Source organism: Crocodylus siamensis, chromosome 5, assembly GCF_052110815.1.
Source record: "Crocodylus siamensis isolate JL-2025a chromosome 5, ASM5211081v1, whole genome shotgun sequence".
NCBI lineage: Eukaryota > Metazoa > Chordata > Crocodylia > Crocodylidae > Crocodylus > Crocodylus siamensis.
In genome coordinates, this window is record NC_143399.1 from 162,227,472 (window position 1) to 162,250,503 (window position 23,032).

General features: G+C 40.3%; 1 protein-coding gene across 1 annotated transcript in view; it reads left to right on the forward strand.

Annotated features, from left to right (window-relative positions):
- The window catches only part of THSD7A (thrombospondin type 1 domain containing 7A), a 528,740-nt gene that overhangs the window by 157,322 nt on the left and 348,386 nt on the right, over positions 1-23,032 (forward strand). The window contains exon 4 of the mRNA XM_090046913.1: positions 2,636-3,151. Within this exon, the coding sequence (XP_089903039.1) occupies positions 2,995-3,151 (157 nt within the window). The 5' untranslated portion in view covers positions 2,636-2,994. The remainder of the gene's footprint in view (positions 1-2,635; positions 3,152-23,032) is intronic.

Sequence of the window (23,032 nt, forward strand, 5' to 3'; positions counted from 1 at the left end):
TAATATTTAAAAATTTGTCTATCACAAAACTGGAATTCCATTAATTGATTGATTTGATTCTGTGAGGTTTGTGTCTTGGTTACAAAGCTACCCTCATCTGTACCCTTTTGTCTTCAACTGCCCAGAGAGACCTTGTGGCCTCCCTTGGATAGAATCTGTCAATCCTTTCACCCTTGAACTGAGCCCTGATATTTGTATGAACCATTATTACCAAACAGGTTTGACTGAGATCTCCTTTCTAGATGTTTTCTTTTCAGGAGTCTGATCAGAGGTGTATGTAAAATGACTATACCACGTTCTTAAACCTAAACATTCTTTCCTTATTTAAATATCCCCGTACTAAACTAATACAATGAAAACGCCAATAACCAAGTGAACATGTAGTCTCCAATAAGTATTTCTGAGTAACGTCATTCGTAGTCTGTCACTAGAAATCAAAGATGGAATTCTTGAAAATTCATTTATTTCCATATTTTTGTCTGCACATTTATATTAATATAAATATGTATATTTGTGTATGTTTAGCATTTGAAAAAGGTTTCATCCCTATTCAGAAATTAAATATAAGTGTACATATTGATGGTGTTGATGGTTAGTAATTTGCTGCTTGTATTGAATTGTCAGGAGTGCTTTGCTGTAGAGCTATATATACATAAAAATAGAGAGATGTCTGTTTGTGTGGGGGGATGTACTCTCTCCTGATATAAGTTTGTTTATATTAGAAACTATCCGAGACCCCGTTTGTTCCCCTTTACTAACTACGTGGCCAGTCTGTCTCCCTAAGGTAACATAGGAAATATATACAGTGCTATTCTTACTAGATTCATATGCACTCCAGGGCTGGACACATGCATGGGCAACCGGGACAGAAAGGGGGCCCAAAAATGGCAATTTTCCCCCCATTGTCTGATTATTATTATCAGTATCTCTAGTGAAGCAGGAGGAGGGGGTGAAGCGGGGTGTGATACTAAAAGTTTGCGTGGGCCGCCAGGAGTCTAGGTAAGGTACTGATGTACTCACAGTAAAATATTCAGTGTTTAGTGCTTTTGAAGAAGGGACCCTTTAGTCTCGGTAACTCTGAAAGGCTGATTTTTCCCTTGTGACAGATTTTCTATTAGCTAGCATTTTTACTCTTTATCTTTGAAAGAATTATGCAAACTCTTTTATCTGCTTGCATAATTAAAAAACAACTGCCTTAGATTGACTACAAAAGATATTTTAACAAACTGTAAATCTGTTCTTATAATGTCTAAATTTGTTCCTTGTAAATGTTGCATCAGTTTATTACCCCTAATAACCAATAAAATGCCTTGAACATTAGCACTTTGTTCTTAGCTGAAAATTCTGGTATGAAATAGGCTATGCTATGACTTCAAGGTTTTGTTTTGCTCTTTCTGGTTTAAAAGAACTAAAAGGAACAATTATATGGTTTGCAAACAGACTACAACACAATCTGAGTAGCAGAAATGAAGAATACCCATTTTCACTACACCTTAGCTGATGCACATTCTGCATCAGGATGCTATAAATTTGTTAGGATCATGGCTTTCTATGTATCCCTTATCAACCTATAATCTTCTGATTGTTGCCTGTTTTTCAACAGCTGAGGAACAGTAATCCACACTTGCTTATCTCTCTTAATCACAGCCTCACAGTGCTAGAGCTCCCTGAGCCTTTAATTCCCTCTTAGAGGCGTAACAGAGTGGAAAGTAAACAAAGACGAATTTGCAACCTTCAACATTGCTAATTTGCTCTGATGTCAGAATATTTAAATAGGCAAGGACTTGGGAATTATTTGATCAAGGCTGATTTTAATCTAATGCATGTGAAAAGGCTGAGTCTGGGAAGGTTCTGCAAAATGACAGGTATCCCAAGAGAGGTTTCCTGAAGGTTTCCCCTTTCAATAACAGTAATTTCATCATTTAAAACTCTATGGCTGATGTGTTGTTAGAATGCATTTGTTTTTTATGGGGGGGGGGGTTGCTCTACGGACATAGGCAGACAAGGTTATCTGGGTAAACAGGATATCTTTTATTAGATCAACTGAATAGTTGGAAAATTGTTCTTTGCAAGCTTTTGGACACAGGCACCTCTTTGTTTTTTATTACACTTTTATGTATGAGGTTGGCCCATCTGAGAACAGTTCTTTTCTTTTGGCTTTCAATTTTTGTAGATTATGAAAAACTAGGTTAACAAGTTTATCCTTGTTTCAGTATTAGGGAAAGATATGCAAAATAAAGATCCCCATTAAAAAGAAATAAAAGCTGTGTTTCCTTCTTGCATCCTGGATTGTCTGCTACAGCTCTATACAATTTAGGTGGTAAATCTTCAGTATATTTTAAGTGAAAGAGTATATTTGCTGTTATGGGATAATGTTTGTCTAAAGTTCTGTATTCTTAAATGTATCTGTACCAATGCAGTCAAATAAACTATGTGTGTTGACTGATTTAAAGGCATAGGAAATCATGTATTTAAAGAGTCCTTCCTAAGCTTTCCTGAGTGTTTTTTGTTTTGTTTTTTATTTTATTAGGATGTGTTTTTTATGGTATTCCAGGCAGATGTAGTAGTTCTGTGCAGTGAGATTACAGCATTTGCTTATTTGTGTTTCTCTTCATTTCTCTCTCACTCTCTCCAGCTGGTGTAAATGAGTGCTGCTGCCTCACAGACCAAGATAACCTGCTCAGTCAGCTGGAGCCCCCTGTGGACAGCTGTCTCTCAGCTGATGGAAAACCGCTACTAACCACTGAATGGAAGAGAGTGGCAGCAAAAACCAGACTAGCAGCAGCAGCAGCAGCAATAGCAGCAGCAAGCAAGGGCTCTATTGTTCCCTGGTGTTAAACAGTTTTTCCTTTTCAACTGCGATGCACAATAGCTGGGAAGAGGTTTCCATTCTACTCCTCCCTGTGAAGAAATTCTGAAGAGGGGAAAATTACTCGAACAAGGGTTACCCATTGTGCGGCAGATTTTGACACTGAAACAGCCTGCTCTGAAGGCATGGGGTTGAGACAAGGAAGCACAGTTTTATTCGGTGGTGCAGGGGCTTTGGCTGTTTCAGTCCAGTGCGTTGGAGTTCTTGTGGTTCTGTTTGGAATCTGGGAAGCTAAAGCACAAAGTGAATTTGAAACTTCATCTGTATATTTGTGGAAGACTGGTAAGTAAGAAGTGCTACATTAATATATTTCGGCGCATCTACTTCCAGTAGCAAATGTTAATATTTTAATCCCAGGTTCTTAGACTAGAATTTTAAATCTTTACAATTTATTGACTGCTTTCAAGGGCAATAAATGAGGTAATGTTCCAGAATGCTGTTATCTAAGGTACTATGACCAATAAAAAACAGCCGCAAACAGTGAATTTTGCGGTGTGTGTGCGTGCGCGTGTGTGCATGCACACGCCTGTGTGTGTGTTTTAATAGGTCTATATTGTATGAATAGAATAGATCAGGTCATAACCTCCCATTTATATTGTAGGTAAAAACTGTTATAAAAGAAACCAGCAGTGCCAATGGGGTTCTGAAAACATAAATGCTTCACAAAGAAAGATGTAGTTCAGCATGTGTATTCTTGTATGTTCTGTAATGACATATAATAATATATTCAGTGTGGTAATGGATGAGGAGTTGGGTTTGTTAAATTTAGGTTTCTTGCACAGTATATAGGACACGTGAAAGCTAAAGATGGATTAGGTGAAATAATCCAAGTGATGCCAGACCTCATAGTCAAAGAGGGGAAAGCAAATAGGCTATGTGGATTCAGCATCACACCAGACAGATTATTTCCTCTGCTCTGTCACTAATGAGTTACGTGTCTGTTTTAAGGATTGCGTAGTCATAGCTCTTCTCATTCTCAACTTTTTATTAAATTGGTATTTTTGTTAGTACACTGTACAAATTGCCAACACAATTACATGTTGGCAATATATTGGTACTTCATAGCACTTTAACATGTGTCCTATTCTAAAGATTTCATTTAGCAAACATAAGAGTGAAGCATCTGAAGCCAATAAATATTTTAAGGGAATTGTTCTTTTTTTGTATATTGTCAGGAACAAACCACATACAAAGTGCCATGATTCTTTCCAAAATACTTTCTCATGAATAGGATAATGTAGGAGCCAGAGAGAGTGTGAATTAATCATTTGATCAAAAAACGAGTCTGAGGAGACTGGGTCCTTCTCCTGCATGAAGAGTGCCCCTCAATTTCTGCCACAGAGATAGAAATTTACAGTTTACAATTACACTGATATCCTGAATTTTTTAACAGGTTGCATCTACCCAGCACCTCATGGAGGAGATTAAAGGGGCAGTCTTCATTTAAACTAGTAGACAAGCTTCCCAATACTACTAGAAAGAGAGATTTTGAGGGGAAAAAATTCTTTACAACTGTCACTTGGTATTGAAGATTGATGGAATAATGATAGTAGTATGAACTTAACTGACTCTGTGTAATTTTTTTCAAGCTAAGTAATGGCAAATTCAAAAGAGCTTTTTTAATCACAAGATTTTTTTAAGTGGCCCAAAAATAGACATGTCTAGTTTATTTTCTCTGCAAAACCACAATGACAATTTCAGAGCTTTTTTATAAAGCATTTCACATTTAATTAAACTAATTGAAAGCCATCAGCAGAATAAACTGTCTAGCATTTTATTACCCCTCCATTTAGTAATTTAATGACTGGTATTTAAAACTGGTGAAAAATGGCAATATAGACTGAGAATAGTAACAACTGTAGTTAACAAATTGAAATGATTTTATAATGGCAAAGAGCTATTTATTGCAATTATAGAAAGAATAACTCCATTGATTATGTATATAGTGTATTAGCCTTCCTGGTGCCTCACTTTTTTCCTGGAAAGGCAATTTTTAAAACTACAAGGACTCCAGATCTAAGTAAGTTAAAGTAGGCATGCTCTCACATGAAACTGGACTAGCTCTTACATTTTGATCTTTTAGAGTCTTAGTTCAGGATGACGACTAAAATAAATGCTTGTGGCTTTAATGTTCATAACATAAAAGCAGCAATTTAACACTAGAATAAAATCTCAAAATCTGGAGCTTATAACAGTGGCTAATTCCAAGCATTGGAAGCATCATTTAGTGAACAAGATCATGGGACTGGGTACCAATAGACTTGAATTATTTTTGCACTGATTTAGGCTAGGGACAGAAGTTGCACACAAACTGGTATTACTGATCAGAAACCAGTTCAAATCTGTAACACAACAGAAGTTCAATGCACATAAACCACTGTCAAAATGACCAAAGCCAACTGAAGATAAACCTGGATGGATGATGTATCAGACTTAACTGATTTAGGTTAATTTTTTTTTTTAAACTTCTGTCCCAGATCCCATCCAGATTCAAGTTAACTGAGTCCCCCAACATCCCAGGATACTTTGCGTCTCCCTGCAAGTCCCCCTTTGCAGGGTAGGTAGGCTAGGCTTGGGTCAAGCTGTCTGCTTCAGCCCAGAAGGGAGGTGTCTTGTAGCACCCCCAAGCATCTTGCCTGGGCCGCTGCAGGCATGTGGCTGCATTTCTGGAATCAAAAGTGAATGGCTGTTCACCTGCTTATCAGTTCAGTCTATGCAGTTTAGACTAACCTGCAAAGATTGAATTAATTCATCCTTGTGCTTTTTGACCATGTCTGTACTTAGCCTTTATTACTGTTGTTGGTTTTGTGACTCATCATTTCAGTTTCTCCTTGTGTAGAAGAGAGAAATAATAGAGAAAATGATAAAATTTGTAAAGTACTTTGAGATCTATAGGTGAAAGGGCATGTGAAAGATTTTTGTCTAGCTTAAGCCCACTAAATCTTATTCAGGAAAACTCTTAGAAGTAGTGTACAGCCTAGTAAGTTATAGCTATTTAGCTCCACTTGATAACAAAGTCAGAAATTTTGTTCCAGTGTGATTGGAATAGATTTAGTTACTGTTGTATTAGTAGAAGGGAAAGGCTGTGACTTCTTTTGCTGAGGTTAGGTTAGTTTTGTTTTGTTAAGCACTGAGGGCACTAGAAGAAAAATTTTTGTGATGTGAGGATGACTCTTGCTTGTATAATCAAGTGAGAAGGTATTAAATCCATTTGGGTTTGGAATGTTCCATGCTTCCTTTTGGAGAGAGATGATTTTAGAGTTTAAAACCCTTTTTCAAAAAAACATTTCCTGATGTTGACGGGCTTGCTGGTTATTACCTTGTCTTTTTTCTTTTTCCTTTTATAGAAAAGATTGTAAAACAATATGATGCCTAAGTAAATGTGGAACACACTAGATGCCGCATGTCTGAGTGCTTCTTAGTTCATTTTTGGAATGAGTTTGGATAAGGGCATGGTAATATAGTATTGTCGGATAGGCATCTTCTCCTTGTAATGGACAAAAGTAATGTGCCTTTGATACCAAGAGTCTTAATCTTTTCTTGACAAAATGAGGTTTTTTCCTGCTTGAAAGGTCCCAGAGGGAGTGATAGAACAATTGCTGTTCATTTGTCTAGAGGGATCTCTAAATATGAAGTCTCACAAAGCTCTTCAGCTATCCTTCTAACTTGGACAGTTGTTCATTCATCAGATCCAGCTGGTGTATGCCTTTGTTTTCCTAGTGCCAGGCTCAGATTGGGGTTTGAGAACAACTTCTCTGGATTTTTATTGTCTAATGCCATGATGATGCTAGTTGTGAAAAAGGTCCTTGCAACGCTGGCTTGAGTCCTACGTGTCCTTTCCTGCACCCAGGGGCGGGCTCCCACACTTGCTCATGGAAATATGATAGGAAGGGGTTCAGTGGTGTTATCTCATGCCCATCGCTAATAGTACTCACGTTGCCAGTGTGGCTGGTACTGGAGCTCCACCTCCCCTACCCCCAATCCACTCTCTTACCAGGCAAGTCAGGACACTGTGGTCTGCAGCCGGTGGTTTGGGCCCCTGGAACTTCCCCTTGGGGGCTCACTATCGGCTGTCGTCTCAGGAGGATTGGGCTTAAAAATCTACTCTGCCCACCTCCACTGTGGTCGCCTTTGCTTCGGTCTTCCAAGCAGCAACCACATTAGAACAAAACAAGCAAAAGGGTAACAAGAAAAACAAATAGCCTCCCCCTAGCATTCACTCTGGACTACTCCCAGCTGGGGAAGTGTTCCTGGGCCTTTCTGCATCTGCCCCCATTTCAGATCCCATGGGGACAGTGTACTGGGGTACGACCCATAACCTGGGCATCCCCAGGCTGCCCTAGGCTAGGTCCCCACTCACTCCCCCCTTGCCCAGCATTTGCCGGGGTTTTTAAACTCCATGTGTCAGTGCCTGAGGCTGACATCATCAGCAAGGTGCTGCCAATCTTGATTGACAGCTGGTTCAAAAGCCAGCACTGCGTCATCACATGTCGCTCCTTCTCTGGCTCCAGCTTACCTTCAGGTAAGTTCCCTAGCTGCCCTGGGGTCCCGTGTCTGTGGTCAGGGTTACTGGGGCAGGCTCCCGGAGCCCCTGGCTCTCATGAGCAGCTCCAGCTACCTACACTAGTAGGTAGGAGGTTAGAACTTGTGTGTATTTCTTGGTAGGATTATTGGCATCTGTTTGTTGAGTAAACATCAGCAGTTTGTGGTTTTTAAGGATCTTTGTTACCCTCTCCTCATGTGCTCTTGGCAATTCATCTGGCATCAGGAGCTGAAAACACACTTATTTTATAAAGCAGCTTCTATATTGATTTATCACAGTGTCCTTTTCATAGGGATGCACTTAATGTTGAATCAAAAGTTACTGGTGTTATAAAATGAGTTTACTAGTGTTTTAGATGGTATCAATTTTGGCAGTGTATTGTATGAGGTTTTTTTCAATATCTCCACTGTACAATCCCTCTCTGTCCCTCTCTCTCCCTCTTCTTATTAGAGTTCAAGCTGTTGACCCCCAAACCTATAAATACCTTGGGACCATCATGCACTTGGCCATTATGCACTAGACCATAACAATGGCTGCATCCTGGGTCCTTGGATTAGCAGTTCTTGGCTTTAGTTGTTTATGAACTAGTGCAACATTAATTACATTTAATTTTTGCCTTCCTGTGTCTTGAAAATATCCAAATTTGACCTTCTAGGCACTGGAATTTGCATCTGTTCTGAGAACAGGTAAATGAGCTGATGGATGGTTGATATTATGTATAAATACTTTTTAAAAAACAAAGTTGAATGACTGTATTCTGACATGTTTAATTGGGCAAACTTTGCTTTTGAACTAAATGCTACATACAAATTATCATAAAATAACCATAGTTTACTAGTTTTGAGTCAGTCTCATTAAAGATTAACAAACCATGCAATGAAGAACTCTTGATTTGCATACAAAACTATACACCCATGTTTTATTTTTCTTGGTGGCTAGACTTGCCATCTTTTCCATGTAAGGGCTTCTCTGCATCAAAATGGTGAAATTCTGCATTGATGATCCAGATGACTCTCTATATCAGGATTACTGTTAATGGACTAGTGTGCAATGATTTATTAGTAGACACTACCTATTAATGATTTGTGAAGAAAGTGGATAGCAAAAATTCACTCATGAGTAGAGAGATCCTTGAATGTGAAAATTGGACATAGCATTGACCAACAAAAAAGCTGTGTTTTTGTTTGTTTGACTTGCTTTAGATGGAGGCCAGATGCTGAAAGTGAAGTTAGTTCTGTAATGTGTTAACGTTTAGGGATATTTGGCTACCAAAGACATTTATTTATTTGGTAATAGTTATTTGGGGTTTTTAGGACATCCTGGTAGACTCTAATGTGTTGGGTAGGACTGTGAAAGGTTAAATTCGCAAGTGGTAACAACAGTAAGAAAATCAGCAATATCTTGCAGTTGAGGATGATTTGTCTTTCATGATTTTTTTTAATCTGCGGGTCTGAAGATGGCTGACAAGGCCAATTCAGGATAAACAAACTGCTACAACTCAGCCACATGTTTGTGTGTGGGGTGGGTGGCTCTGGTTCTTGATTCAGTCCACAACATATTGTTTCTGCCACACCTGCTTTTCTGTCTCCTGTTGTCATCATAGGGTTTCAAAGTACTGATATCCTTGTAACAGACTCTTCCTCTACTTGGGGTGGTACTGGGCAGTAGTCTCCTACAAGTTGATGTGTATGTTACATTTTTTTCAAGTTGTCCTCAAGGACTTCCTTGAATCGTTTTCCGTGCCCCCCTCTTGAGGGTACACCTTGCCTAAGATGGGAGAATAAAACTTGCCGTGTGTAGTAATGTATGTTTGGAAAAAATAAGCTAAGCTACTCATATGGATGTTGAGCTTTGAGTTGCTGGTGAATAACATTGGTGGAAAAAGCATAAATTGGCTATCTATATAATAAGGAAAGAATTTTGCTTCAATTGGGCAACTTTTTAGTATAAAGGATAGTTAATAGTGAATGCCACATGTCAGTCCTTATAGATAGCACTAATCCAGTATAAAAAACATAGTGCTTTTGTTCACCAATTAAAATTAGCTTCTATTACACCAACCTTGTATATTCTTATAAAGATATTCCAGGAAATTCTCTTAAGTGTTAACATCCATATTGTTTTCCTGTTCCAGCTATGATTTGCCTACTACATTCTCCTTCACATGTACCTTCTTAGCCTTTGTATTAAAGTCAGTATTTAGTCAGAGCTGGTTCCAGAAACACTTGTTGATTTCTAACCTCTCTTAAATGCTATTTGTCAGAGTCAGGCAGTATGCTTATATGTTGTGTGGAGGTTTTGTTTTGTTTTGAAATATATTCTTTACCCCATTCCAGAAGAAACTTAAGAATGCTGCAGACTGTTTTGTGTGCCCTGCTCACTTGTGCTTGAAAGTCTTTCATGGTGTTCAGCCTTGCAGTTTGACATGTCAATATACTGTCTTGTCTTTTTTTCTCTCTGGGACTATAGGACCACAGTAAGTGATCTTTTTAGCTCATAAAAGCGAACTTAGGGTCAGAATAGTCCTGATCAGTGCCAGAATGGGAGCATGCCATTAGGACAAAACGGGGTGCTTCAGGAAGTGATGTTTAAATCTTTACTATGTCCTGTATGTCAGTGCTGAATAGCTGCTCTAGCAAAATACTTAATATCCTCTAGCTGCTAGTGAAGTCACAGAGCAGCTACTGTGACTATGTTGTGTTTCAAGATACTGTGACATTTCTTTTTGCAAGAAATGGTACTCTTGTATTTGGCTATATTGATAGTTTATTAAACTAACATCTTTGGCAGCTGAGGTCTGTAACTAGATACTGTTTTAAATACGGGATATGGTACATATAAATGACTATTGCATTCCATTGCAGAGGAGAGTTTTATTTTGCTGGTGTGTAAATTGTCCTTTGCTGTTTGGGTAATCACTCTTCACTACTATTTGACTGTCATTTTCTCTTGGTCAGTTGTGGCTGGGGTTGCATATGTGGAACAGAGGGCAGAACCTGGCTAACAGTCTTCAAGGTAGTTAGAAATTATTCTAAATGAATGAACTATTTATATAAATACAGTAGACCCTCACATATTTGAACCTTGTTTGTTCATATATATATATATATATATATATAAAAATTTATGAGACCTCTATAATATAGAAAGAAGACAGTGAAGAAAAAACAAAATCCAACCGCAACAATAAAAAAAAAGCCTAATTAAAAAATGTGTGCTTATACAGGTATTCACTTTTTTGCATTTCCAGTGACTGGGATGTGTTTATATATTCAAGTATACATGTAAACAAGGTTCAGATATGTGAGGGTCTACTGTATTTATATAAATAGCTCATTCATTTAGAATATTTTCCAACTTTCTTGAAGGCTGTTAGCAAGATTCTGCCCTCTGTTACACCTATGCAGCCCTGGCCAACATTGACACAAGAAAATGACAGTCAAACAGTGAGGAGTGATTATCCAAGCAGCAAAGGACAATTTCCACACCAGCAAAATAATCCTCTCCTCGTATATGAACAGAGGACAGTTCCACGAGCTTCAGAGAAGCAAGTATCTAGTATTTAAGCAATTTTTAAATTGATATAACCAGTATAACACACACACATCTTTTAATTTTCTATTGTATCTCTAGGACAGATAGTGAACAAAATGTGAACGTTGCTGATATTTTTTCTTTCCAGTTCCGTCCAGAAGAGAAAATGTATATATTCAAACAATTTTTCCTTTGTTTGTAACTGTCATTTTATAACACTACATTCATGCATACTGGTCTCCTGCAACTGTCTGAGTATAGGCATTTCCTGCCAACATCAGACTTCTCCTTCACTTCTCTGTACCTTGCGCTTCATTAGTTTTCGTTAGTCAACTGACACTGTGAACTGCAATGAGCCGTCAGCATCGGGTCAGCTGCCTTGCTTGCAACTTGCTAGTGTAATTACTGAAGAGAAGCATGAATAAAGATAAGGTTTGACCTCATAGCTTTCTCTGACAATTTGAAGCAATGAATATACACTTGAAATGAATTGGACTGTGATTTGTGGAACAAACTAACATAAAGAAGCAACAGACAGAACTTCGCTCTTAATTATGTGTGCCTTAGAGAGTGTGGATCAAGTAATCATGTGGTGTAAAGTGGTGTAACCTCCACCAAATTTAATTAGGCGTTGTCAGTTTAGGCTATCTGAGGATCTGGTTGTCTTTGTAATCATTTCAGTTGGATACATTTTAAAACTGTATTTAAAAGATAAGTAACTGTTTGGCTTTACAGTTTTCCCAGAAAGACTTTCTCATTTAAACTCCATGAAGACTTTGCCCTAAACTTTCCATAGGTAACTACTTTTTCTTCTCCTGAATCAAACCAGAACAGAGTATCTCAGTTTCTTTAAAGACAACTCTTAAGTAGTAGGAAAGCTGCTGGGTGAGAGATTTGAATGCAAAAGTTGCATAAATACTGTCTGTAACCTACAGATGTCAAGTTGCCATTTGAGGAAGTGGTGCTCTTGTCGTGCCCTACATTCCTTGACTGAAACCACAAATAACAGGATTTGCCTTTTGCATCTCTTTCCTTACCTTGTGGATGCAATGCCCAGATTGGCACAGGATATGTATTTTACCATATATCACAAGTGCTCACCATAAACTGTTTCTTGCACTTGCACTGAATCAGTTTAGCAAATTGACCATCTAGGCATTGCAAGGAATTATGGTTTTGAATATATTGGTGTAAAGGAAGGAAAACTTTGTAAACATTTTAGCAAAGATTAAAGATGAAGGGAATGATGCAAGTGTCAGTCTACAAACTGTCATGCGGACCTAAAGTGCTCTGCTTGTACTTGGACTTGCTTTGGGCTATTATTTGATGCACTTTACAGTCTCCCAGTAACTGTTGCTTATTTCTCTGTACTTCTGACAGCCATTTGTGATGCAGTACGTGGGTAGGGGTTGGACTGGAACTTCCTACCATGTGTGCATGTATTCCTGTCCTTTCTCCCCTTCTTCCTGCCCCTCCCCCTCTTTGATATATTCTTCCTCTCCAAATGTTTGTATCTGCACAAAGAACTTCTAAGATTATTGTTTTGTAAGCAGATGCATGTATATGCCGTTAGTTCTGTGTGGGATACAACTGTGATGTAAATTAGAAGTCATTATTAGAGGTGGAAAGAATAAAGTACTGATAACTGAAACCAGATCATAAAAACTTCTGGTTTCCTCTCTTCCCCCTTCTGCTAAATATATATATATATTTTTTAAGTATTTCATTCTTTGCAAGGCAATATTTTGCATAGGCACTGGTGTTATAAGAGAGAACAGATAAAAAATAGCATTTGTTTTGTTTTCAAAAACAGCATTTACAAGGGCTGTCTCATCCATTTACCACACTGGTCTCATTTTCAGTTCACTTCAGATACTGGCACTTTATTTATGTTCTTTCTCTCTGTGAACTCTTCTAACACACTGTTGCTTATTGAGGAATAATTTGCTGGCAGCCTGAAGATTTCACCTATTTGAACTGAGCTGCAGCCAGAGTTGCATAGACTGAAGCAAGTTGCAGGAGCTTTCTCTCTCAGCTACTTAACCACATCAAAATCTGCCAACAGTAGTGCTAGCTTTTAGGCACTTGCAAAGACCTATGTGCTTAACCACAGACTGCTCACCCTTAAAGTAGAATGCCCGCCTCGATTCCCTGTCAGTATTCTTTTCTGACTCCAGTGCTACTGAGTTAAGTTCAGTGATTAATTTATTTTGAGACTAGTGTAGCAGGCTTGCCTTTTTGGAGCAGTCCCAGGCTTGAAATCTTGCTGTTTTGATTGGTGGAGCTCATCCCCCAATCAGGAGGCAGCAAGAGGAGTGCAGTCACACCCATTTCCTGAGGGGAGGGAGAGAGGAGTTCCCCCCTCCGCCTCTGTGGACCTGATTGAAAACTGCAACACTCAGGTCCGGAAGACTTCAGGGGTGGAGCCCTGGAGCATATAAAAGGAGCTGCATGCCCAGCATGAGGAGAGCACATCTGGGAGAGAGAAGACAGAAGAGCAGGGCTTGGAAGAGCTGAGGAGAGCTGTTCAGCAGGGCAAAGCAGTAGCCCAGGAGCGCCTCTGAAGACTTCCATCATCAGGGAATGGCGGACGGCTCCAGCAGCTAGGCTCTCGGTGTGCAGCACAGCACATGGCATCCAGACCCTGGGAGCTACATGAGGTGACTCAGGTGTGCAACCTTTGGCATGCGGCCACAGACAAGACGGTGCATGGAGTAGGGCCTCTGGAGCGCTTGAGCAGCTCAGGTCCTCAACCCCTGGAATGAGGCTGGGAGCTCAGTGCAGGAGGCGCTGGACAGAGGGTCCAGGAGTGGACCAAGCCTGTTGCCGCATGAGGCAGCCCAGGCCTCCGACCCATAGCAAAAGGTTGAGTCCAGAGAGCCAGACAGTGATCAGGCTACTGAGCCAGCAGACGGGACCAAGCCAGATGCCCCAGAAGCCCTGCATAGAGGATCCCTGTGGGGGACAGCAACCCCCACAAAGCCCACTGCAGGCGAGAGAGCAGCAGCCTGGCACAGAGCACGAGGACCACCCTGGGAGCCATGAGTGGCAGGGAAAAGAGGATTCCCACAGGGGAGGGGAGTCCACCCCCCCCCCCCCGGTTAGGGGAGGTCCCACTGAGAGGGCCCCCCTAAAATTACCAGCTTCTTTTGAGGGCTTGGGAAAAGCCCAAGGGCATTGGGGTTTCCCCTCAGGATTAAGTTTATCTTTGGGGTTTATCTGTTTCAGATCAGAGACTTACCTGTATGTGAGAGCACTGGTATAAGGTTTTATGTCATTTACCCAGAAGGTATTGTTTATGTTACTGGTTTAGATATCATATATCGTACATATATTTATATCCATGTTTCTTTCCCTTGTGATTGATTAATGTAAATAAATTTGTATATAGTTAAGTTCCCTGACTCTCTGGCCTGGTTCTATAGGGATGGAGGGAAACTGAGCGTTCTGCAGTTCCCACCCCACAGCACACCTGCCAGCTAACAATTCCCTTGAATTGGAGAAGAGGAGTATATACCCAGTTGCCTGGGCTACACTAGATACACAAAGTAACTCGGGTGTAGCCATATTCAGCTTTGCCATTCTTACTGCTTAGGTGCCTGACCTCCAGAATTAAATCCAGAACTCTCTATATAACACATGGACAGAGCTAGGTGATCCAAATGGTATTTGCAATAGACAGCATATTGAGAGAATAGCCAAAAGGAATGGGGGAGGAGAGAGTGATCTTCCTGCTTCTTTTAATGGTATTTTGGTACCTGACCAGGGCTGCAAGGAGGTAGGTTTTGTTTATTTTTATTATTTATTTTTATATTTAAAATACAATCATTTAATAGCTAGAACACAGTCTCAAATTTGCAGACTATATCAAATCGGATGGAGTTGCAGATACTTTGGAGAGCTAGGATCCAGAATGACTTAGATAATCTGAAAAAATGGTCTGCAGTCAATCAGATGAAATTCAACATTTCAATCCTACACTTCAGATGGAATAAATACATGTACAAATGCAGACTGGGGAACGACTGGCTAGGCTGCAGTACTGTAGAGAAGGACCTGGGGTTACAGTAGACCATAAGTTGAATGTAAGTCAACAGTATTAACACAAACTGACAGCATACCGAGTTGTATTATCAGTAGTGACATTTGCAAATGAAGGGAAGTTATTGTTCCACTCTGTTCTGCCCTGGAGAGGCCTTGTGTGGAGGACCATGTCCAGTTTTGGGCCTCACATTTCAAGAAAGACATGGACCAATTAGAGTCCAGAGCAGCAAAAATGATTGGGAGTTTGGGAAGCAAGACTTACAAGGAAAGGATGAATGTGCTATGGTTATTTAGTGTTAAAAAGAGAACACTGTGGAGTAGGAGGGGGGTAGTGTTGATAGTCTTCAAATATCTGAAGGGGAATTAGAGAAAGGATGGAAATAGGCTTTCTCCATGGCCATAGGAGGCAGGACTAGGAACAATGGCCTCAAGCTGTGGCAGGGGCAATTTGGATTGGAAACTAAGAACTTTTGATTATAAGGATAGTTAAGTACTGGAACAGGCTAGGCTACCTAAAGAAGCTGTGAAGATCTTCAAGAGCAGATTGGACAGATGCTTGGCTAGGTTGATTCAGTCAGGGATGATCCTGCCTTCAGCAGAGGGCTAGACTAAAATACCTTGTAAGGTACTTTCCAGATCTGCTTGCCTGTGATCTGATGTCTAGGAGGTAGGAGGCACAAAGTCAATTTCCATCTCAGTCTGAAGGAGTTCTCGCCCACATCTCTTGGGTGGGGGGAGGGATCAGTCAGTGCCAGTTTATAGGCCTACATGGGTCAAATGTGGGGAAGGGATACCTTCTCACTCCATTTAGTGGAAGTATGCCATTAAGCACATTGGGCCAGAATGAAAATGTAAGCATATAATGGTTGGGATAACTGGGTTTTGGTCTATGTTCTTACAATTGTTCGCTACAACTGTATTTTATTGAAAAATGAAAAATACTTCCTGAGCTTTTGGCATTTTCTGTAAAATACAAATTTCTTAAAGTTGCCAGTGTAAAGTAGGAAAGCTTGTGTACAAATTCAAAGAATAGCATCTGATGAAGTGACTGTCAGCCCACAAAAGATTATGCTTTCTCTGTAGAGCTTATTAAGTTAGTGTATAAAGATGCATCTGTACCCTGCCTTCCAAAATCCTTTAGATATGGTTTGAAGAATTAAACAGTTGATTTTGTGACCCCACAGTGCTTTTATGAAGTGTATTTTAAATTGAACAGTTTTATGGATAAGTGAGTTAGAGCAAGTAACACACATCGTGGTTTTAGGGAACAGAAACATATATATTTTTAGGATATACTTTATATGTACTCCTTTTGACTATCTGGCATGTTTTATGTAATCCTATAGTTTTTTTCATTGCTGTCTCTGCTTAAATGAAATGTTTTCAGAGTCTTCCTATGTTTAGTATAGTGTTCAAAATGTATCAGAATATATTCAGAACTTACTTTTTCATTGATATAAATTGTTCATCGGTTGACAGAAACCTGCACATTAAGTTGCTCTAACTCCTTTTCCTCCTGGCTACACAATATTTTATAGATTTGGGAAGAGTTCCAGTTAGGCTATAGCTTTAGTCTTCATAAGTCTTTTGCCCTGAAGGTATCTCCATAATAGAATTGGATTGGATCATTTTTCTGCAACATGTTGGCATAAAGAATTCTAATATGAAATTAAAAAAAAATCTCTTAATGTAGACTAGGCTTTAACTTTATGGAATTTGGTGACAGATGCAGTCATAATTATTCTTATTTATTTGTATTGGTGTACAAGCTCTAGAGGCAAGTCTTTTTTGTGATATGCTTTATTGTACCAGCTGTAGTTGGGAGACATTTTGGACATGATTTCAGCCACAAAGTGCCCTTTAGGTATACAGTAATGTACAAGCCCTAGTCATGGACCAGCATTCCACTGTATTAGGCACTGGGCATGATCAGAACAAAAAACAATTCCTGCTCTAACAAACTTAACGATTCTCTCTCTCTCTGTGTGTGTGTGTGTGTGTGTGTGTGTGTGTATATGTATGTATGTATGTGTGTATATATAAGGGCTTAATCCATCTGTCTGTGTGTCTGTCTGTACTGCTCTTGAAGCACTGTGATTGGTTGTCTCAGCAGCCAGTCACAATGCCTACTGCACAGAGTGCTCCACACGCGCGCGCACACACACGGCTGAACGTGGGGGAGTGGGGAATGTCGTGGGGCTGGACATGGGGGGGAGTGATGTGAGGTCAGACACTGTTGGCAGCAGCTGTCGCATGCAAACTTCCCCCCCTCCCTGTGCCTGGGAGGTGGTGCTGGGTGGTAGTGCACACTGTCCCTGCTCGCTTGCTCCCACCCCCATCATTCTTGACGGGCAATCCACTAGTCTTAGTATAAGATAGCATATAGGTTCAGAGAAAGAGGCAGGATAAAAGGAGACAATAAAACAAGCTTGATCAACCTGATAAGCAGTGTTCTCAGCACAAAAATAATCTAATTGTTGTCAAATTTCTGCAGGCGTTGCAGCAAGAGATTAAGGTGGAGGGTGGGGGAGGATATAATGAAGTGCCTTTGTGTATATGTATAGGGAGCTGCTGCCAAGAGTGAGAGGCAGCATGGGAGAGAGCACAAAAATGCTTCTTTGACAACTTAACAAATGAATGTTGGAGGTGGGCATGGGCTAATCAGAGGCAGGAACTGACCTCTTACAATTAGGGAGGGAAAGCAAATCTTGTGTTCAGGAGGCTAGAGAAGGTCATAAGGCAGGGGTGAGGTCTAGGAAAAGAAGTATTGCAATAGCATTCTGTGAAAATACTACATATATAAAGTCCACAGAGATGGATGTTGCTTTAAACATAAGAGATGATGAAAGCCTGAGGGGTTTTCTATGTAGAAAGACTGTGTTGTATGTTTGCTATGAAGAAAAACTGTGAGACCAAAATGTATGCTGGATGTGAAGGCCTAGAGTGGGCTGCAAATAAGGCATTTCTGTTACAGGCCTAGGTGATAGGCATGGTAGGCTGCATCCAGACGAGCATGGACATTTGGTTCCCCAGGGACAACTAGCAGTGGGACCTTGTGCCACTTCTAGTTACCCCTGGGGAATGACCATGCCATGTTCCCTGTGCCGTGCAGCAGGTTATCCCTTGTGGGTTAGGGGAAGCTGGAGTCTGTATAGTTGCTGGCCCCAGCAGCCTTACCTGGGGTAAGGGCTGGGGTAGCTGCAGCTGTGTCACTCATGCAGCTTGGAGCCTGGCTGGCAGCTGAAGCATAGCTCTAGCTGGCAAAGCTCTGGTTTTGTGCAGTGCGCACTATTTCCACATGCACTGCCTTGCTTTTTTTCTGTGTGGGTTTTTTTGATCCTTGGATCTCCCAGAGTCAAAAAACACCCCCACCGCTGATCACTTAAGCTGGTTTATGTGTAATGTCTGTCCATAGCCAGAAAGTACTGGACACCACTAATACAGTGCTAGAAGTATACCTTCCTGGTGGCTCAAGAACATTTTTAAAAGACAACTTTAGGGATAAATTAATACCTTTCTCTCTGTTTTAATTTGTAAACCAATGTTAAGGCTAGAGATAGACGTTACACATAAACTGGTATAAGTGAGCAGAAACCTATAACAGAACAGATGTTCAGTGCACATAAACCAGTTAGAAAATGGCTGAAAGCGGTTTGAAATAAATCTCGTTGAATGTAGTGTCAGACTTAACTGATTTGGCTCAAACCAGTTTATGCAATGTCTGTCCCAGACCCCTTGTTGGTTTAAGATAAACCAGAGTCCCCCAGCATCCTGGCATGCTCTCTGGGCTGGGCTGGGTGGGACTCTTTGCTCCGCAGTAGAGCTGGTCCCTCCCCTCTGCTCCCCGGCTGCAGCTCCAGCAGAGACTTGCAGATTGCTCCCCTCTTTTCCCTTACCACTTCCTGCTAATCAGGAATTCCCCTCTCCCCTCTGCCTTGCTGAGAGGTATCTGTGTATTATCTAGCAGACCACATGCTAGCTCCAGCCCATTCTGACAATGGCAGAATCAACAGGTCATGTCCCTGTGTTGTTTTCTTAATGGGGTGATTAAACACTGAGTTAGGGGTGGTAAACACTGTTATCAATTCCCTGCTGGGCTGGTCAGAGTGTCCTGCTGGGGCCTGGCCATGCCCCTACCCCCGGCTCAGCACTGTGAAAAGGAAGGGAGGACTGCTCTAGCACCCCCCACCTTCCAGCCTGGGCAACTGTAGGCATGTGCCTGCTTTTCTGGAATGAAAAGGCAATGTGTAGCCACCTCCAGATCAGTTTAAGCTTTGTAAGTTAGACTAAACTGCAAAGATTGAATCAGTTTAGGCTCAGGTTTTTTGAATGTCTGTCCCTAGCCTAAAAATTCATATCTAAATATTCCCAATGCCCTATCAGCAATGTAAATCATGAAAAATATCTGCAGTAGTAAAATCACATAAAATTGTGGATAGGCACTAAATATTTTCTCTACAAATTCCAACTTTTTACCAGTACAGTTGAACACAGATTGGATATACATTTTTGAACAGGCAACAGCTGTGTAACGTTCTCAGAAGTAAACAACACTTGCCACTCAGGTAGATGCATTTTGTTCTGTTTTGAAATTTTCAGGTCGTTTCAAGACGTAGATCCACATAATGTGTTTGATTTTGTATTTTTGGAGTTCACTTCTCTCTTTCATGAGCACTGTCTTGTCTTTGTCTCCTTTCCAAGATCTTATTGGTTCTTCTGCTTAATTACCAATGGTCTCTGAACACCTGTAACTACCATCATGTGTAGGCCTTGTTTAGCCATTAGAACAAGAAATTTGCGTAATCATGAAGTAGAATGCTGCCAGAATCAGCAGAAACTTCAAACCCATAGAAAAAATAAATGTTTTCTGCATGGTATCATGTTATGAGTGTGTGTGTGTGTGTGTGTGTTAGAGAGAGAGAATTAATAACAATAATATAGCAGCTTTGTTGAAGACTTGTTATATTTTGTAAAGTTATTTAGAGGATGTTAATTAGATATGCTTTCTAGTATGATGCAGCTAGAGACATATTTACACATTAAAAAAGACTAATGGAGCTTATTAGTCCAACAAGAAATTCTTTCTTTCCTTAATGAGAGACATTGTTAGTTTCTGCTCCTTCTATTATGCAGAATGAAATAGCTTTATTAACTGAACATTTAATATAATTTTTCCTTAAGGTGTTGCAAATGATAGGATTTAGCACTGAAACATTACAAAAGTAAGGAATATATTGCCATAAAACAATATTTCTTTGTTCTGTATAGTACCTAGCGAAATTGCTTGCTCATCTATATCCAGGTGTCTCAGGTGCTATGAGAACATAAAATAATACTATAAAACAGGGATGTCAAATATGTAGTCCAGATTTGGCTCATGGAGCTATATGATCCAGCCCATGGTTTTCAGATGGACCTTGCATACCACATGCAGTGTGCAAAACAAGTCTGGCATGTGGGCTAGATGGGGTACCCCGGGCACTACATGCAGTGTCGGGGTTTGGTCTGGGACATGCACTGTATGTGGTACCCACACCAAACCAACCCTGCATGCTGGCTCCAGGGCTAGTCCTGGAGGATTGGGCCAGGCTGGAAACCAGCACACAGGACCAGTCTACCAGGGATTTATATGCAGTACATGCCCTGCACTGGCCTCTTGTGCATGTGTAGTGCCTGTGACCTTGGGTCCAGGACAAGCCCCAGAGCAGGGATGGTGTGTGCTGCTCATGGCACCAGGGACCAGCCCAGGGGGTACACCAAAAGCTATACCCTGCCACACTGGTCCCATGGGGCAAGATGAGATTTTTTTCATCCCTGCTATAAATAAAAAGGAGCTCATGCTACATGAACAAAACTATCTAGATGAATTCAAGAAACTTTCTAAACAAACAAAAAAATCTCTAAGAGCTGAAATAATTTGAACAGCTGAGAGTCAGTGTTATACTGTACCTGAGACTAAGTAGGGGAAAATGTTTGTTTTTGTAAATGAATGAGATCTTTGGTGCATAAGAAAAGGCTAAATCAAATGGCTTCAAATGTTTTCCTTTCACTTTGAGAAGTATTCATGGTAAGAAGCAAACCATGAAATCATATATGATATCATGAAATATTATACAGTGCCTGCATATTCAGAGATGTAGTTCAGTGGTTCTCAACTTTTTTAGACTCAAGGCACCCTTCAGAAAATGTGAGATCTTAGCTTTCACTCATTTTTGACCACAGAAAAATGAGAACGCAATTCTGTTGCAAAGACCTCCAAAGACCACAACAGGTCAGATTTTTTTTTAACAATATGAATTCCTATCTGAAATCTCTGGGTTGAAATGTCTGTGAATCATGTATGCACACCTAATAGTGCTACCATTGTGTGACATCTTGTTGCACCCTTGAAAGGATCTGCTCCTTGGAGGTGGTTGAGAATCAGTGGTGTAGATCAATACTTTTATTAAAGTCTGTAGTAAAATATCTGTTGAGCTCACTGGCTGAAGAAGCAGGCCCAATGACTTCAAAAGTTTGTGGTTGTATGTACACATCTCTGACTTGCATTTTGCTAGTTGCTGGGTGAAGCACATAATTATGTAGTGCATAATGCATAAAATAGAAACACTACATTCTTGAAGGAGTTTTGATATTTTTAATAATTAAATACTCTGAAGAACAAAAATGCAGTGGGGGAAGGAAAAGGGGAGAATCATAGAATCAATGAGTTGGCAGGGACATAGACAGATCTTCTAGTCCAACCCCCTGTCATGGGCAGGAAGGAGCACTGAGGGTGGCAGGGGTCATAAGACCCCAGCCAGGTGCCTACCCAGTCTCCTCTTGAAGATTTCCAGAGAAGGTGAGAGCACCACCTCTCTGGGGAGCCTATTCCAGGCTCTGGCCACCCTTACCGTGAAGTAGTTCTTCCTAATATCTACCCTAAACCTATCCTCCCTCAGCTTGTGGCCATTGTTCCTGGTGACTCCAAGGGGGGCCCTGGTGAACAGACTTTCCCTGAGTCCCTGCTGGTCGCCCCTGATAAGGTTGTAGGCAGTCACAAGATCCCCCCCTCAGTCTCCTCTTGCGGAGGAGAACTTTAAGATTGTAACACTACTGAGTTAGTACTGTAGCTCTCCTGTCATATTATTATTTGTTGTTATGACTCACTGGATAGGGCACTGAATTGGAAATCAGATCACAGTTTTATTACCAGCTCTGCAAATGGTGACATTAGGCAAATCACTATATCTCTGTATCCCACTTTCTTCTTATGTAGAAAGATGCTAATGACAGTTGTCTGAGTGAGTTTTTTGAGGTTTGTGAAATAAAATTAAAAGAAAGTATTTTTATTCATCATCATGTCAAATGTAGACTTTATAACCCTAACCCATTTCAAAGTTTGTGGCATTAGTGTAGTGTTACCAGAAGAATTGCCAGGAGAGAGAAATTGAGAAAATCTCAGAGGGATGGATAGAATACATTGAATGTGAGAATGGAAATGGAGGGAAGCCAGATGAATTTCCTAACTACTAATACCTGAAGAAGGTCCCAGTATATTTTCAAATGTATATAATATTTTAAATCCTGAGCGATGCCTTTGCAAGGACAAAATCTCCAATTATGGATATCATCCTTTTTCTTATTTGGAAGACATTAGCTCTCTAGTGTGCCAGTGCAATTATATTTTCCATTATGATTCTGAAGATAATCCTGAACATGCTTTCTTCTGACATTTCTCATTATGTATGTAAATAATTTATTTATATTGTGGCACTTAGTGAAACGTGATACTTTACAACTACTATGGGGCAAAGCCATATGGTTGTAATGGCACTATCATGAAATATATATTTTACCAGTAGAACTGTAGTGTTCACATGGTGGTTATGTCAGCACAACAGTTTCACAGCTTACAGTAAGTATGCCCAACCCCAAATTCTGGTTAGTACCCCCGCTGACTTTTAAAGTGAACACCAGATCCACTCATGCTCACTTAGTTCTGTGAGAATAGGGTATCTTGAAGGTTGAAATGTGGAAACAGGACATGTAGTTTGGGGTGCTGA